General features: G+C 44.2%; 1 protein-coding gene across 3 annotated transcripts in view; it reads right to left on the reverse strand.

The window, feature by feature from the left end:
- APBB1IP (amyloid beta precursor protein binding family B member 1 interacting protein) overlaps nt 1–15,951 on the reverse strand; it is a 59,135-nt gene that overhangs the window by 19,812 nt on the left and 23,372 nt on the right. For all 3 annotated transcript variants that reach the window (XM_068146096.1, XM_068146094.1, XM_068146095.1), the window contains exons 8-10: nt 8,026–8,100; nt 5,591–5,734; nt 1,374–1,484 (exon numbers count right to left, since the gene is read on the reverse strand). In XM_068146096.1, coding sequence (XP_068002197.1) covers nt 1,374–1,484; nt 5,591–5,734; nt 8,026–8,100 — 330 coding nt within the window. The remainder of the gene's footprint in view (nt 1–1,373; nt 1,485–5,590; nt 5,735–8,025; nt 8,101–15,951) is intronic.

Here is a 15,951-nt window from a genome sequence, read left to right on the forward strand (position 1 = left end):
GGGAATGCTTCCCATACTCTTTTTTTTCCTGGGATGGCAAGATGCTTCTAATACCTTGTTTGCCTTTAAAGAGAGAGAAGAGGCAACAAGATTATCTTCTGTCTTTTACACAGTAATCTCACCATGTTCTAAAATCCATTTTAATGACAGACAGCAAGCAAGGTCTAATTGCTGCAACCTCAAAGCCTGAGTTAAGTGAAAAGCAAGAGGTTCTTCTCCTTTCCTGAAAGGAATGTAGACTTCCCAGCCTTTCTGCAGTGCTGTTACCTGGAGAGGCAGCAGCGAGATACTTCAACAGCAAGTGCTGATTCTCATGAGTGGGTGAACAATGTCTTTTGCCCTGCTGCCACAAATAGTTGTGCAATAAAGCAGGCCATCGGAGATGAATGTTCCTGCAAGATTCTGAACCTCAGTTTAACAAACCACTCAACAGGTATGACTACACTGCAGATAACAGGTAGACATGCTTTTTGGCATATGTCCATAGTGCTCTTAACATCAGCCTTGGAGGCAGGCAGTATTTTTGTCACACATCTGCCTTGTGTGACATTTATCCATGTGTTGTGAGGCCCCACCTGCACCACTGTGTCCAGTTCTGGTGCCGCTAGCATAAGAGGGACATAGAACTGCTGAAGCAGGTCCAGAGAAGGCCACAAAGTTGATCAGAAGGCTGAAGAACCTCTCCTATGTGAACAGGCTGCAAGAGTTGGGGCTGTTCAGCATGGAGAAGGTTCCAGGGAGACCTTAGAGCAGACTGAGTACCTGAAGGGGGCCTACAAGAAAGCTGAGAAGGGACTTCTTAGAATGGCTTGTAGTGATAGAATCAGAGGGAATGGATTGAAGCTTGAGGACAGGAGATCTAGGCTGGAGGTCAAGAAGAAATTCTTTACAATGAGGATGGGGAGACACTGGAACAGGTTGCTTAGGGAGGTCATGGATGCCCCCTCCCTGGAGGTGTTCAAGGCCAGGCTGGATGAAGTCTTGTGCAACCTGGGCCAGTGGGAGGTGCCTCTGCTTATGGCAGGGGAGGTTGGAACTAGTTGACCTTTAAGGTCCCTTCCAGCCCAAATCATTCTATGAATCTATGTGTCCAGTCATGCGAACAGTCACTGGAAGCATATTGAGCCTCCTTTTGAAGACAAGATTTTAGATGCAGTGTAGATACATATCACAGGACTGCCTGACCTCAAAATTGGGGTTCATAAGGTAGGTTCCCGCTCAGTAACAAAGTGAAGAATTAAACAGACATGGCTTTGCAGGAGCTATTCTACCTCACCAGGGTCCCTGAAGCTTCAAACTTAAACATGTTTACACATAAAAGAAACTCTGCACAACATTTGCAGCAGGGTTTGTTTTTTTTTGGTGCACCTTACCTTTAAGACAAAGCAGTGGTCTGTAGGTGCCTTATATTTCACTTTGTGTTGAGAACCGTAGTAGACGTTCATATTCTCAAACTGAAGGAAGCACGCCAGGTCCCGTGATGTCTGCAAAGCAGAGCCAAGTACATCACTGTTAGAACAAGCTGAATGTTGGTGTGAAACTCATTAACAGGCCTTTGTTTTGTTGCTGTCATGGAGCTGACTGAAGAAAGGTTATTGTAAGTGGGTGCATTCTTAAACTAAAAGTCAGAAGAGGGTCAGTACCTGTTAGGAACAAGAGATAACGGAGTGCAACATTTTGCTGTTGCTCTGGTTTTGCTGTGCTTTATGGCTTTGTGGGAAAGCTTTGGCTTCACAGAATTCACAGAACATTAGGGGTTGGAAGGACCCTCAAAATATCATCTAGTCCAACCTGCCAGAGCAGGTCACGCAGGAATACATCCGGGAGGGTTTTGAATGTCTCCAGAGAAGGAGGACTCCACAACCTCTCTGGGCAGCCTGCTCCACTCTGCTGTCACCCTCACAGTGAAAAAGTGCTTCCTTATGTAGACATGGAACCTCCTCTGCTCCAGCTTGCCTATCATTGGACATCACTGAGCAGAGCCTGGCTCCATCCTCCCAACGCTGCCCTTTACATCTTTATAAACATCAATGAGGTCACTCCTCAGTCTCCTCTTCTTGGAGCTAAAGAGACCCAGCTCCCTCAGCCTTTCCTCACAAGGGAGATGTTCACTCCCTTAACCATTAGCTTACCACTAATCAAACAGAACACCCTAGTAAGAAAGAACTTGAGTGAAATAGACCTAGGCCTTGCAACCACACCCTTCAAATGCTGAGAAAGAAGGTCTGGGGTTGTAAACAGTTTTGGAAGCTTGTTTTTCCTTTGCTACAAGTAACAAACTCTCAGCAGGAAATAAACACAGGGTTTCACCCCTTTGGGTTTGTCATTTCTCCAATTTCCTGGCATCCTTCCTTTTCTGTTTATCATAACATTTGCTTGTTCACTACCTGTTGCTAAAGTAACAAGCCTTCTGCTGCCGGCACGCTTGTCAGCGCAGAAGCCTGCACACAAAGCATAACTTTTGCAATCCTCTGAGTGGAAATGCAAAAATGGTCATGTTGTAAGGTCACTGTTAGCTAAACTGAGAAATCAGGAAATTGTGGGGGGGAAAAAAAAAAGAAGAAGAAAGAAAAAAAACCAACCAACCAAACCACACCCTTGCCACCCCTCAGAATGGGGTTACAGTTCTCTGAGAGATGGCTCTCTAAGCTGTTCTGTTCTCACTCTTTCATTACAGTGTGCCCTTGAGTTAGGTTTATTTACAAACTGAAGTTCCAAATAGGATTTGTGGGGAGAGCGAGTACTCCATACTGTATGCAGACAGGACTTGTCTCTCCATTGTCTCCCCTGAAGCTGATGTCAGGGATTTTGTCACTGACAGTGTTGACCTGGGATTTTCTAACAGTTTAAGTTCCTAAATGTGCTCAGATCCATGCATCATAATGAGCTGTTCCTTCCCCACCCCTCCTTTTTTCCCCTTCCTTTTCCCTTCTCCCCTTCCTTTTCCCTTCTCCCCTTCCTTTTCCCTTCTCCCCTTCCTTTTCCCTTCTCCCCTTCCTTTTCCCTTCTCCCCTTCCTTTTCCCTTTTCCCTTTCCTTTTCCCTTTTCTTTCCCTTTCTCTTTTCATTTCCCTTTTCCTTTGCTTTCCCTTCCTTCCCATGGCCATCAAGGTCACTGAATGCAGTTGTTACTTCCTTCCTTAGAAGGAACACATTTTTATGCATGGTCAAAGGCATTCATTGCCAGTATTTCTACAATGTTAACATGAGAAGCAAAACAATCATCAGAAACAATGTTTAAAACTGTATCTGCAATTCTAACTCTGTTCTTTTGTGAGCTTTTCCATTAACAGCATGGCTTTGAATGCGATACAAGTAGGATAATGCTGGAGAAAGAAATGAAGCCAACAGTGCTGATTGGTAGCCTGTTTTGTTAACAAAACCCCCAAAGCTGTTTGTGCAAAGTGATGTGAATGTGTCCCTGTGTTTTCACATTTGCAATGTATTTTAGAGCCAACATGAAGTGCCAACAGTTTGTCAGACTCCTTTGTTTTTTATAACATGTGAAAACACCGTTACAGGATGAGTTTCTGAACAGCTGCAGCAGCTGAAGATACTACTGTCCAGCAGCTGTTTGTTTCTGTGCCTCAGTGAAAGATCACTCTGCCCATAACTGAATGACTGGCAAGGTGCATGTGCATTCTTCATGCTATCCTGCCATGGGATCGACCCTTGCAATTTAGGGGCTTTGACTGAAGAGCTCTGCTGCAGTGCTTCAAGATGTTTAGCACCCTCACTGCACCCTGCCCATATACCAGAGGTTACTGTCTCCACTAAAAGCATGTTACCTGAGCCTCAGTTGCTCAATACAGAATCCAGTAACTAAAATAAATCTTCATCCAACACAGCTTTGAGCTGAGATACTTGACTTTCTCTGGAAGGGCTGAGGCATGGAGATGTGCAATTTTTGCTGTAGGAACAAACATTTTTCTATAGTAACATTTTAAAGAGACTGTAACTATCTCCCCAAAAGCCAGTCTCAAAAGTTCCCAGTCTCTGTGTGTGGCTGAGTTGGTAATACTGTGAGTTTGAAGCAGCCACATAGTTCTGTGAGTTTGAAGCAGCCACATAGTTCCTTGAATCAGCTCTGTTACAGGCAGGGTGGTTGGCACACAGGCTCTAACCACCAATAAAGCATTAAACTAAAACAAGGTTTCCTCTGTTCCAAGGTGACTGCATGGCTCCATCCTGAGCCTATGTTTGCAGTCCAAGAGCTGAGGAAAGAAAGCACTTTCCTCATTTTCACTATGATGGAAAGTCCCTGAAACAGATGATGAAAAAAGGCTGGGTAAGTATCAGTGTATGCTTGCCCTGCTTTGGCACTGTGCTACCAGCCATCAGTAGAGGCAGGCTACAAGGAAGTGTCCAAGATGAGATCTTTCATTTGACTGTTGTTACACTCTTCCCACCTTTAGTGACCTCTAAATACTGTCCTGGTTCCTAATTGATGTGATGTTATGTGTGTGGGAAATGTATGTTTTTATCTCAGGGTCTAGCAGTCGAAGTAAATTGCTGTGAAAGGAGCAAGGTGATCCTGGCCTGTGTTTCACTGGGATTTGGTTCTAAGAACAGGGCACTGAAGCAGCAGCACAACATTCCTTTACAAGCTACCAACTTGGGGCCAGCAGTGTTTGACTTTATAATTTAGTCAGTGACTAGCAGAACAGTGAAGTTTCACAGCACAAATCATAGCAGTAAAGCTCCATCAGCAGCACCAGAATTTTCAAACATGAAGCACTAGCAGAGCTGGAAGCAGTAACAGAAGTGGTTTTCAGCATACAAAAAACCCCAAACAAACCAAACACACACCCCCACCCCCCAAAAAAAACCAAACCCAAACCAAAGCAAACAAACCCCAAAACAAAACAAAACAAAACAGCCAAACACCACCAAACCAACAAAACTCCAGGCCCAGGAGCTACCATTCTATCCCAATACTGTGCAAATGAGAAGCCAGCTGCCCTTGCATGTGGACCCCCTTGCTTCTCTAGTGCTGGTGATTCAGACTCTTTAAATGTTTTGTAACCCTAACAGTGCATTTGATCCACTCAGGTGGCTGCTTCTGTTTCACTTTTTTCTACACAAAGGGCGATCTTAAAAAGCCTAAAACTGCCTAAAAAGGCATCCTCTAGGTAAAGATCACCCAAGAAAAAAAAACCATCTATAGCATTTCTGCATGCTGGTCACTACTGCAGAAGGTCAATATTAAGGAAAGTCAAATTCCAGCTATTTTGAGCACTCTAAAAATATTCTTCCATGAGGAACCTATCTATCAGGGAAGCATTTCGGCAGCATGACACCAGCCGAAGGGTGCTGTGCTGTTTTTCTTTCCCCCACTGACTTCCCAAGGAGTGCTATTTCATTAGTGCTTTTATCTACCCACTGAAATCGAAAGGAGAGAAATGTGACAGGATTCAGTGACTACTTTCTAGTGTTTGCACAAGTGCTGCAGTCAAAGTTAACCCCCCCAAAATACCCCCAAACCCTCTCAGATGCACCAGGCAGTGCTCTTAAAAATGTCTCCTTGGGAGTTCTTCTCTTTCACCCCTGTGAATTGTTTCATTGCTCAAAGGATTATTTAGCTTCCTGACCTTGGTTTTTCCTTTGGGTACATAATAAATTCCAGAAGCTCGTAGAAGAAAGTAACGTCTCTTCCAGGACTTTTTTCCATCTTCTTTTAAATAAAGGGCCCCTTCAAGCTCTGGCACAACGACAGATGTCCCACAGAAGCTTTCCTGTGCAGCAAGAAGAATAATAGACAAAATAAATCAGTTTAAGCACAAACCTATTCATAAATATCAGCAAAATGCCCCCTTTTAAAACAAAGACATTTCCGGTGACAGTGAACAGAGGAACATGGAGAAGAGAGGATGGAAGAGAGGATGGAAGAGAGGATGGAAGAGAGGATGGAAGAGAGGATGGAAGAGAGGATGGAAGAGAGGATGGAAGAGAGGATGGAAGAGAGGATGGAAGAGAGGATGGAAGAGAGGATGGAAGAGAGGATGGAAGAGAGGATGGAAGAGAGGATGGAAGAGAGGATGGAAGAGAGGATGGAAGAGAGGATGGAAGAGAGGATGGAAGAGAGGATGGAAGAGAGGATGGAAGAGAGGATGGAAGAGAGGATGGAAGAGAGGATGGACCAGACCAGGTTGGAAGAGACCTTCAAGATCGTCACATCCAACCCATTATCCAACACCATCTAATCAACTAAACCAATCAACCAAGCACCCTATCAAGTCTCCTCCTAAACACCTCCGATGATGGTGACTCCACCACCTCCCTGGGCAGCACATTCCAATGGGCAATCACTCTCTCTGTGTAGAATTTCTTCCTAACATCCAGTCTGAACCTCCCCTGGCACAGGCAGTTACCAGGCAAAGGAACACCTTAGACAGGCAAAGGCAACTTTTCTAAGCTAATGTGGCAACCTGGCTGTGCAAGCTGGGTGCTCACACTGTCAAAGAAGGCTTGCAGAAGCTCAGTCCTCTGAAGGGTCCAGCAAAAGCCTACAAAAGGTTTCTGTTTAGACACAGATATGCTCAGTTTAAAGCAATAAAACAGAACAGTTGGTACTGCTGCTGTGGGTTTTTCTCTACTGCTGTATCTACAGATTCTATAGAAAAATTCTTCCACAGGGAGAAACTCTGGAGACTGCTTAGAGCTCTAATACAGCTAAAGAACAAAAATTTCCCCTCAGTCTTTGCTTTCCCTTTGAAATCCAAGTTAGCCTTTACAACACTGTTAAAGCAAATATACTTCATTGTTTGCTTGAAGGACCCATGGTTGGGTAATTTTTGATGCCAACACACTTATCACTTCATGCTTTCATTCGGAATTCACCAGGACTTCTGCTGGTTGACATCTGGTGCCTTCATGAGATGTGCTAATTTTGAAATGGGAAGCCTCAGGCACCCAAGAACAGCATTTCCTTTGTGAACTTTCACCAAAGTCAAAATGCTTGCCAGGAGAATTGGGATAATCTGGATTTTTTTTCTCTCAATCATACAACTGAAGTAAAACTTCAACAGGAAAGGCAGGAGGCCAAACAGACCTTCAGGGAAAGTGCAAAGCCGCTTTTTCTGTTGTTGCAGAGCTAACAGTTTGAAGTGAGATCCATTTCCAACCCAAAAGGTAATTGTTTGCTGCTGATCAAACTTATTAACAATCTAAATTGAAAAGGGCTGGCCCAAGAGTGTGGCACAGCTATTTCTTTTATTAATATTAGTATAACACGGCTTTTGTCATTTTCATGGCATTACCCTTCACAGAAACATTAAATAAATGCTCAGAAGAGCAACAAAGTTGGTGAGGGGTTTGGAACACAAGCCCTATGAGGAGAGGCTGAGGGAGCTGGGGTTGCTCAGCCTGGAGAAGAGGAGACTCAGGGGTGACCTTATCACTCTCTACAACTACCTGAAGGGAGGTTGTAGACAGGCTGATGATGGTCTCTTCTCCCAGGCACCCAGTACCAGAACAAGAGGACACAGTCTCAGGCTGCACCAGGGGAGGTTCAGGTTGGATGTTAGGAAGAAGTTCTATACAGAAAGAGTGATTGCGCTATGGAATGGGTTGCCCGGGGAGGTGGTGGAGTCGCCGTCATTGAAGGTGTTCAGGAGGAGACTTGATGGGGTGCTTGGTGCCATGGGTTAGCTGTTTGGGTGGCTTGGATTGGTTGATGGGTTGAACACGATGATCTTGAAGGTCTCGTCCAACCTGGTTTGGTTTATTCTATTCTAATAAAGGTTTATTCTAATAATCTTCCGTGGCATTGAGATCTACAACAACAAAATAATTCTGCATTGTTTAATTCCTCTGTAGGGGATGCAATCTGCACTTCTCACGGTGAGCAGCAGACAGAGGGGAAATACACATCTTGAACCTCAGACACAAAGAGACAAGTCATCACAGAACTTCCTGTTGTTACACATTTCCCCACAAAGAACGCAATGGTGTTGTGGCAGAGCAGATGCAGCGGGGGGCAGAGTTTGTGTGACATTTGCACCACCAGCCTAGAAAGCTGGCTTACCTCCAGTAAAGCCTCTTTGTTTTTATCATTCATCTCCTTGCTTTCATTCTTCTCTTTGCTTGCCAAGTAGAAATTCTGATTAAAACACAAACAAATTTGATGTTCATTATAAAGACAGCAATGCAAGTAACTAGATCACTACAAATCCATTCAACAGATACTCAGTCTTTCAGTGCTGAGTACCCAAACCAGGGGATTCAAGAAGCAGATGCTTACAGACTCAGCTCACAGCTGTCTGCTCGTGAGTTTTAATGCTTTATTTTTAATACCCTTCAGAAGTAATGCAAAATTACTTTTGCCTCCCAACAGTTTAAAAACACTGGCTTATGTTTCAGTCTGCTTTTCCAGATCGATGGGCTTGAGTTTTTCATTCCAATTTTCATGGCTTCCTACCTTATTACAGCCAGCAGAACATACAACATTTTATTGCATGCTGACATGCAATGAACACAGCACAGTATCAAAAGGCTTGGCAGCATTTCTCCTAACAACCTGATCTGGTCAGATGCACACTTCATTTCTCCAGCTATAACTCAGCTCATCATTGTTATGTGCCAAAGCCTTCATCCAGAGTTACATAAATCTCATGCCATTGGACTCTGCCCATCTGTCCAGCCTGTTGAGGTCCCTCTGCAGAGCCTATCTACCCTCCAGCCGATCAACTCCTGCCCCCAGCTTGGTGTCGTCAGCAAATTTACTGATGATGGACTCAATGCCCTCTGCTTTCAAACCCCTGCTCATGCTTTGCAAAATGTTTTTATGCAGTGAGGAAGGTATTTAAAAATCTAGAAGAAATCAGAACTGAGCACAATGATATCTTGGCAAAACAAAAACCTACACTTTGATGTGATCTCCCCCATTGGTGACAGAGGGCTGCGAAGCTGCAGCTGCCCTCTGAGGACCCAGTGCCTGGCTGCCCCTGCAAGCAAGGCAGCACAGCACCTTGTGCATGCACTTACCAGTAAAAACGAATTCATCTGCTGTTAAATGGCAAAACCAATTCTGCACTCATCTGCACTCTATAGATGGACAAAAGGACAGCACTTGGACACACAGGCAAATTCAGGAAGGGGGAAGGTAGCTCAGGAGCATGCTAGGACTTGTGTGCTGGAGCACGTGCAGTGGCTTTGCTCAACAGAAAACATGGCCAGAGGGCAGAGCCTGGCTGCCTGCAGCTGGAAGCAGATAGTTCAAGAAGCTATGTCATGCATCAAGCAGCATTTGGATCCGTAGGCTTGAGGCCAGAATAATAACAGTCAGTGTTCTCACATTTGATAATTTTCTAAACCAAAGTACAGAAGAAGAGGAGCTTGGCTTTGGAAAATACCTGATGCATGGGACAGCCTTACCAATTTCCCTGGAATTAGTCAAAAAGCTAAGTTTGCAGAACCAAGGGCATAAACCAAACACCACTATCCAGGAAATAGACAACACTGCTTAAAACCCAACAAGTTTTGAAAGCTCTCCACTTCAAAATGACTCCTAATTCCGTAGCTCTTCAGCAGTTCTGAAGAGTTTATCTGGCTTTTCATCTCTCTCCATTTTTTCACGTCTCAAGACTATGAGATTGTGGCAATGTCTTTACATGGATAGATCTTCACGAGGACTAAACTGCAACACAAATGCAAACATTACCAAAAGTTGAAGGAGAAGTGTGTCAATGAAGGAACACACTGTTGCTACAGTATAAGAAAGAAGCAAACAATCAGCAAACCTGCCCTGCCAGCATGCCATGTTTACAGCAACAAACCTTATCTGAAGTGAAACTCTGCTCTTCCACACAACCACATCTTCTTTTTCAAGCAGTGCTGTGAACAGCTCTCTGCCAGAATGCGAGCCTCAAAACAGATGGTGTCTGGGGGGGCACCAGGAGTCAAGAGATGTGGATGACCTCAAAACCAGTTCTTTAAAAACTGCTCTCTTAAACATTCATCTTACCAGACAGGGAACGTCAGAGACACAGCCACCTGCAATCTGCCTATGCTGATGCCACACCTGTGGTGTGAATGTGAGAAAAGCAACTTGGACATTCAATCCACAGGACAGCTATGCTGGGAAATACAGCAATGCTCCTCTCCAGCTTATGCAGCAGCACAGAGATGGCTCCAGGCTGCCTGGAAACAATTTCAGTCCATTGATGAAGGTAATCAAACACTAAGGACCACAGCTTCATTACTACATCTGAAGACAGCATTCATAGAGGAAAACCCTCAAATCTGCTTAAAACAAAATACACTTCAAAGTGTGCTCTCAGTACAACCCTATAACAATGTAGTCCAAAATCATAGGTCTGTCTGAGTGATGCTTCACTCAGCTGGAAAAAAAAAAGATACTGTTCTGAGCAGCTGCAGCCAAGTCCTCTGCACATATGCAACAGCTTTTCCTGACACAGAGCACTGGCACAGCACTGCTGGCTTGGTGTTGACAAACTCACTCACTTCTGCATTAATGAAGGTGTGAAGAGAAACCACAGAGGGCACTGTTAGGCTGGGTTAGGCCTTCAGCCTTGGGGATGCATTTGGAAAATTGAGGGACATGGAAACTCTTAGACTTCTACAGATCATTAGAAAGACACAGTACAACCCCTAAACAACACAATGAAGATTTAACATGGCAGGTACACCATTATCAGTGTCCCAACAAGACTTGGCTCATCAGCTTTACTACCAGTGGGGAGAGCACTCATCTGGCTCCATCAGCCTTCAGTGCACTGATAATAAGTAAACAAAGTTCCTCTGATTACAACTGATCCACACTCAGGTATCTGGCATGTATTCAGCAGAGGCACAGACCACCCTGTACTGACATAATCAATAGTAAAGAAAGTGCATCATGATCTCCATGCTGGATCTGTAACAGCACAGAGATCTGTCACCTAAACCAATGTTACACAGACATACACTGTCATCTGTCACGCATCAACATTTCACTTACTACTGATTGCCTCCTTTACATCTGCCCTGAAATCTGGAAGTGTGTGGTACTTATGATTTGTCAGTGGTTAAAAACCTGGGGAGTAGACTGCACACTGTGTGGTCTCCTATTTTTGATCAGAAGCATCAATCCTATAGGAGGCAAACCACATGTGTCCACAAGAGGTCATTCCAAGTCCATTAGTCAAAGGTCACGATAAAAGGCAAGTTCTTTCCTGTCAGAGAACCCCAGCAGGAAAGGCGTGTTTGGTTTGAGATGTCAAGTCAGTACTGGGACAAGCTACAGGGCAGCTCTCTGCATAGGTCTACAGGTTTGAGAATTAACTTTTTTAAGCTCCAAAGACAATATCTTTCTCTTCATAAAGAGCTGAGCTTACTTGCCAGGATGGATTGCCAGGATTCATCCTCTTGGGCTGGTAACAGGAAAAGTAAGCATAAGGGGATGTTTGAGCAAACACAACAAAGCATGCTGGCACACTCTATCATGGGGTTTGCTTTGCTCACACTGTTTGGGTTAGTGCTGCAGAGATGAGCAGTCAAGTGATTTTTGCTGCGTTATTTCCTTTGCCTACATACCCAGAACAGCTGAAGCTGACACAAAGTCAGTTGCCCTCCCATGTCATTCTGCCTGACTCAGATCAATGCAGAGCTCCTGCAGCAGTTTTGACACGTACTGCCAGCCAGCTATGACATGCTTAGGAGACCTTACACCCACATTTCCCCTGGTGCTAATGCAGGACAGTGGCAAAACTAACCAATTACCTATCTGTGGCTTTACTTTAGCAGGAAATTCCATATGCTCAAAAGAAAATTATGTCAAGATGTTATAGCCAGCTTTGGTTACTGTTGTACTCTGCACTGTAAAGTACCATTAGTCTCTGTAAAGAGCCTTTCCACTTAGGATACAGCCATCTCCTTGTGTGGAAAGGCAGGGAACAAAATTCAGGCTGTATCTCTCTACTCTGTATAATCCTCAAACAGTGGAGGACAGAAGATGTTTTCAATAGTTTCAAAGAACAACCCTAGGGGCATGGAAGCAAACTGAACCTGAATCATGGTAGAAACAGTAGCCTTAACTACTGCAATGCCAAACTCCCTGACTGGTGTTCCACGTCTCCATACCTGGAAGAAACAACTTCCTAAATGTGAGAGTATAACTCTCATCTTTTATCATACACAGCCCCATCCAAGCTGCACTGAGCACATTGTAAATCATAGGCGCTCAAGACAGCATCCTCTCTCTGCTTCCCATTTGGTTGTATTTTTACTTTCAAGTTATTGAAACTGTTTTTCCAGAAGATCTGCAAGGTCCATGGCAGCATAGATCAGACAGTGTGCAGCAAACAAAGCAGCTGCTCCTTTTCCTTGCCCATGACTACCTTCAGTGTGCAATGAGCTGCCTCTTTATGTTCATCCAAAGTGCACCCAGAATGAGGTAAGAACTGGCCAGCTCACAGCTCATGTCAGCCTGTTGCAAGTGTGTGCTGAATGCACACAGATTGTGCAGAAAAAGCCCACACAAACAGAACATGGCTGTGCCTGCAACCTGCAGCATGCTGTGTCCCCAAGAAAAATGCACGGTAAAAATATACAGAAGATACTTGTGTTTGCTCTGAAGATCACAGAGATAAATAAATACACAAAGCTAACAGCAAGGCTATTCTGAAGCCCTGAGAGCTTCATTTTTCAGCTCTGGCGACTTGATTTTAAAATGTTGGGGAAAAAATAAGTCACCAGAGTTGACCTCTCATGCCTTGAGGATGATGGCCTTCATCATCAAAGAGGGGAGGCAGGCTGAACAAATGAGAAACATGCACAGGCTAGGAGACAGTTAACAGCAAAGCACGGAGTAAGCTGATTAAAAGTCACCTGCAAAATGGTTTGAATCTGTAAAGACTGTTTCTGTGTTATAGACCCAAGGCAGAAAAAGAAGAATATTTATTGAAGTAGCATCTTCAGCTTGGAACCACACCATGGGCTGAGATACACTAACAGAGAGGAAAATGAACATTTATTAAGCAGTAGGAGTACAGTGAGAAACACTTCCCAGTCTCACTTGTATTTCTTGGCAGATTTGCCAGCAGACTCAATAATCAGGTTTCCTTTCCCCTTTCTATGTTTCCTTCCCAGGGTAACAGCAGAGACAAAGAAAAACCTTTATGCATAAGGGTGGCTAACATGGTGAAAAGTAGATGAATCACCTGGTAGACACAGGTACAATTTCACTGACTTAGCCATGCAAGCATGAAACTCACTATAGCTGTCCTGTTATGAGAGATGTTGCTAATTCCAGCAACTCTCCAGCTGACTCTCATGCTGTTTAATCATAGAATGGCTTAGGATGGAAGAGACCTCAGACCTACTGCAACCTCCCTGCCATGGGCAGAGAAACCTCTCAACTAGATTCAGATGCTCAAGGCCTCATCCAACCTGGCCTTGAACACCTCCAGGAAGGAGGCATCCACAGCCTTCCTGGGCAGCCTATTCCAGAGTCTCACCACCCTTGTATTGAAGAACTTCTTCCTAAGATCCAGTCTAAACCTATTCTCCCTCAGCTGAAGACCATTCCCTCTTGTCCTATTGCTAGATACTTTTATGAAAAGCCCCTTTCCAGCCTTTCTGTAGGCTCCCTTCAGGCACTGAAAGGCAGCTAAGTTCCCCCTGGAATCTTCTCTAGGCTGAATAACCCCAGCTCCCTCAGCCTATCCTCCTTGCTTTTCAGAAGAAATAAAATGTCAGTTCAGTGAATGGGTTCTCCATTGAAGCATATAGCTCTTGCTTTTAGCTTACATATGAGAGAGTCCTCCTCACATATGTAAGTGTTCCCTGTAGAGATTTTAATTCATTTTCATAAATAGTGTGGAAAGAGAATGAAAACCAAACCCCTCCACTTGCATGTGGTATCACCTGCAGTTCGACTTTATCCTCTCTGCTTTTATCAGCAAAAGAGAAACGCAGGCAATCAAAATCCATGTAAGCAAAAACCAAAGAGCATGGCCAGCAATTGCAGGCAGGAGTTTAGATTCAGCTGTGCCTTGCAAACAGCTCTCTTTAAATGAAGCCAAAGCATTTCCTATGTTTTTCCTATTTTAGAGCCTCCTTTAGGTGAGAATTATTTTTCCAGCTTTTTGAAGAGAGGTGTTTAGAGCCAACAGCTTTTCCTTCCAGGAGTCAAACACATCATCACTGAACTGTATGACAAAGCATCACCTTTCCTATGTTACAAAGGTTTTCTTTATTTGGAGATGTGTATTTTTGTTTCACTCCTTAGTCACAGACCTGTGACGCTCCATCTCTGTAGATGAGTCACTGATGTCATTCATGGAATGGTCTTTTACTCTGAGTTCCCTGCAGGGTAAATTATATCACAGTGAGGAAAGAGCAAAAGCGTGCCTGACTTGGTGAAGAGGGGAACAGCTGAGGATTTAGCTGATGCATTTTTTCTAGATGTATTCCAAATACTTTAAGAAATTGTTTTCAGAAGCAAAGCTGCAGAAAAACGTCAGAGCATGCAGGGCAAGAAAGGCAATCTTCACAAAAAGCCACTGGGCATCAGCTGAGCAGCGTGTTGCCAGCACAGAGAGGATAAACCCTGCCTTTCAAAAGCTCAGGTCCCCCACAGAAAATAAAACATGCTTCAATAATCCTGTTCTTTATTCTATACCAGATAGATAACCAGCTCCCAGACAGAAACAATGAATCTTGGCACAGGTCATAGACCACCTCCAGAAGTTCACTTGCTTTAGCAATGCATCTGGACACTTTGATGATAAGATTTTTTAAAAGCATTTAATTGCATCCAACCTCTGTAATGACAATGCCATATCACTAGTTTCTCTAGGACTATATTGTAGGCACCTGGTTACATCTTATTTTTTGTTTATTCCCCCCCCCCAAAAAAAAAAAACCAACCCACCTGCACATTACAAAACTGTGAGGTCTCTACAATTCCAACAGAAACCCAACAGCAGCCTGCCGGTACCTGAAGAAGGCCTACAAGAAGACTGCAGAAGGACTGCTTACAGAGGTCTGGAGTGACAGGACAAGGGGCAATGGTTTGAAATTACAGAAGAGCAGATTTACTTGGATGTTAGGGACAAGTTCAGCACCACGAGGGTGGTGAAACACTGGAACAGGTAGCCCAGGGAGGTAGCTGAGGCCCCATCCCTGGAGGTATTCAAGGTCAGGCTGGGCAAGGCTCTGAGCAGCCTGCTCCAGTGGAAGATGTCCCAGTTGACTGCAGGGGGGTTGGACTAGGTAACATCTGGAGATCCCTTCTGGTCCAATCCATTCTATGATTCTATAAATAAGACCAACACAGAACCCAGCTGCTGCTGCACTACTGCCACTGGCTGTCAAAGGAAGCGTTCTACAATTTCTGCACTCACAAAGTGAGTTTATAAGGCAGTCTTGACTGAGCCAGGAGGAGGAGGGTAAGCACACTCAGACTACGGTAACAAAGCACTGGATTTCAGTTTCCCATTGCTTGCACCTTCATTTGCTTGAGTAGTTAATTAGGTATCATGCTCCCTGTCCCATCCCCATGCCCCCCAGGCATTTCCTCTTGGTTTCCCTTTGCGGGGACTCACTTCAGACCATGTATTTTACTTTGCTTCATTATCCAGCGTGAGCTCTGTCTCTACAATACTGCTTCTTTTCTGCCAAGAAGCCAGCCCACCGATATGACTGCACCATTCTGCCTGTCTCACAATGTTTGCATTTACTAAGCCTGGCAGATGGTTAGAGTTTATTGCTGGCAAAATATTTCAACAGTGTGATAGCTGCAACTGATCCAGTTTCCTCAGGCTGTTCATTTTACAGTTTATCACAGAAGGACTGAAGCTCAAGCACTACAGACATGTCCAGATCAAGCTCAGCATGTCCTGAGGTGGTAGGACAGAGCTACATTTCTGATTCTGGTTTAGGTCATCTTTATCTCTAAAGTTCATCACAATCAATGTGCCCAGAGCCTTCAGCAAAGATTTAGGTTTTA

This window comes from Melanerpes formicivorus, unplaced genomic scaffold (assembly GCF_026170545.1).
Source record: "Melanerpes formicivorus ecotype bairdi unplaced genomic scaffold, bMelFor1.0.p_v2 SCAF_13, whole genome shotgun sequence".
Classification (NCBI taxonomy): Eukaryota; Metazoa; Chordata; class Aves; order Piciformes; family Picidae; genus Melanerpes; species Melanerpes formicivorus.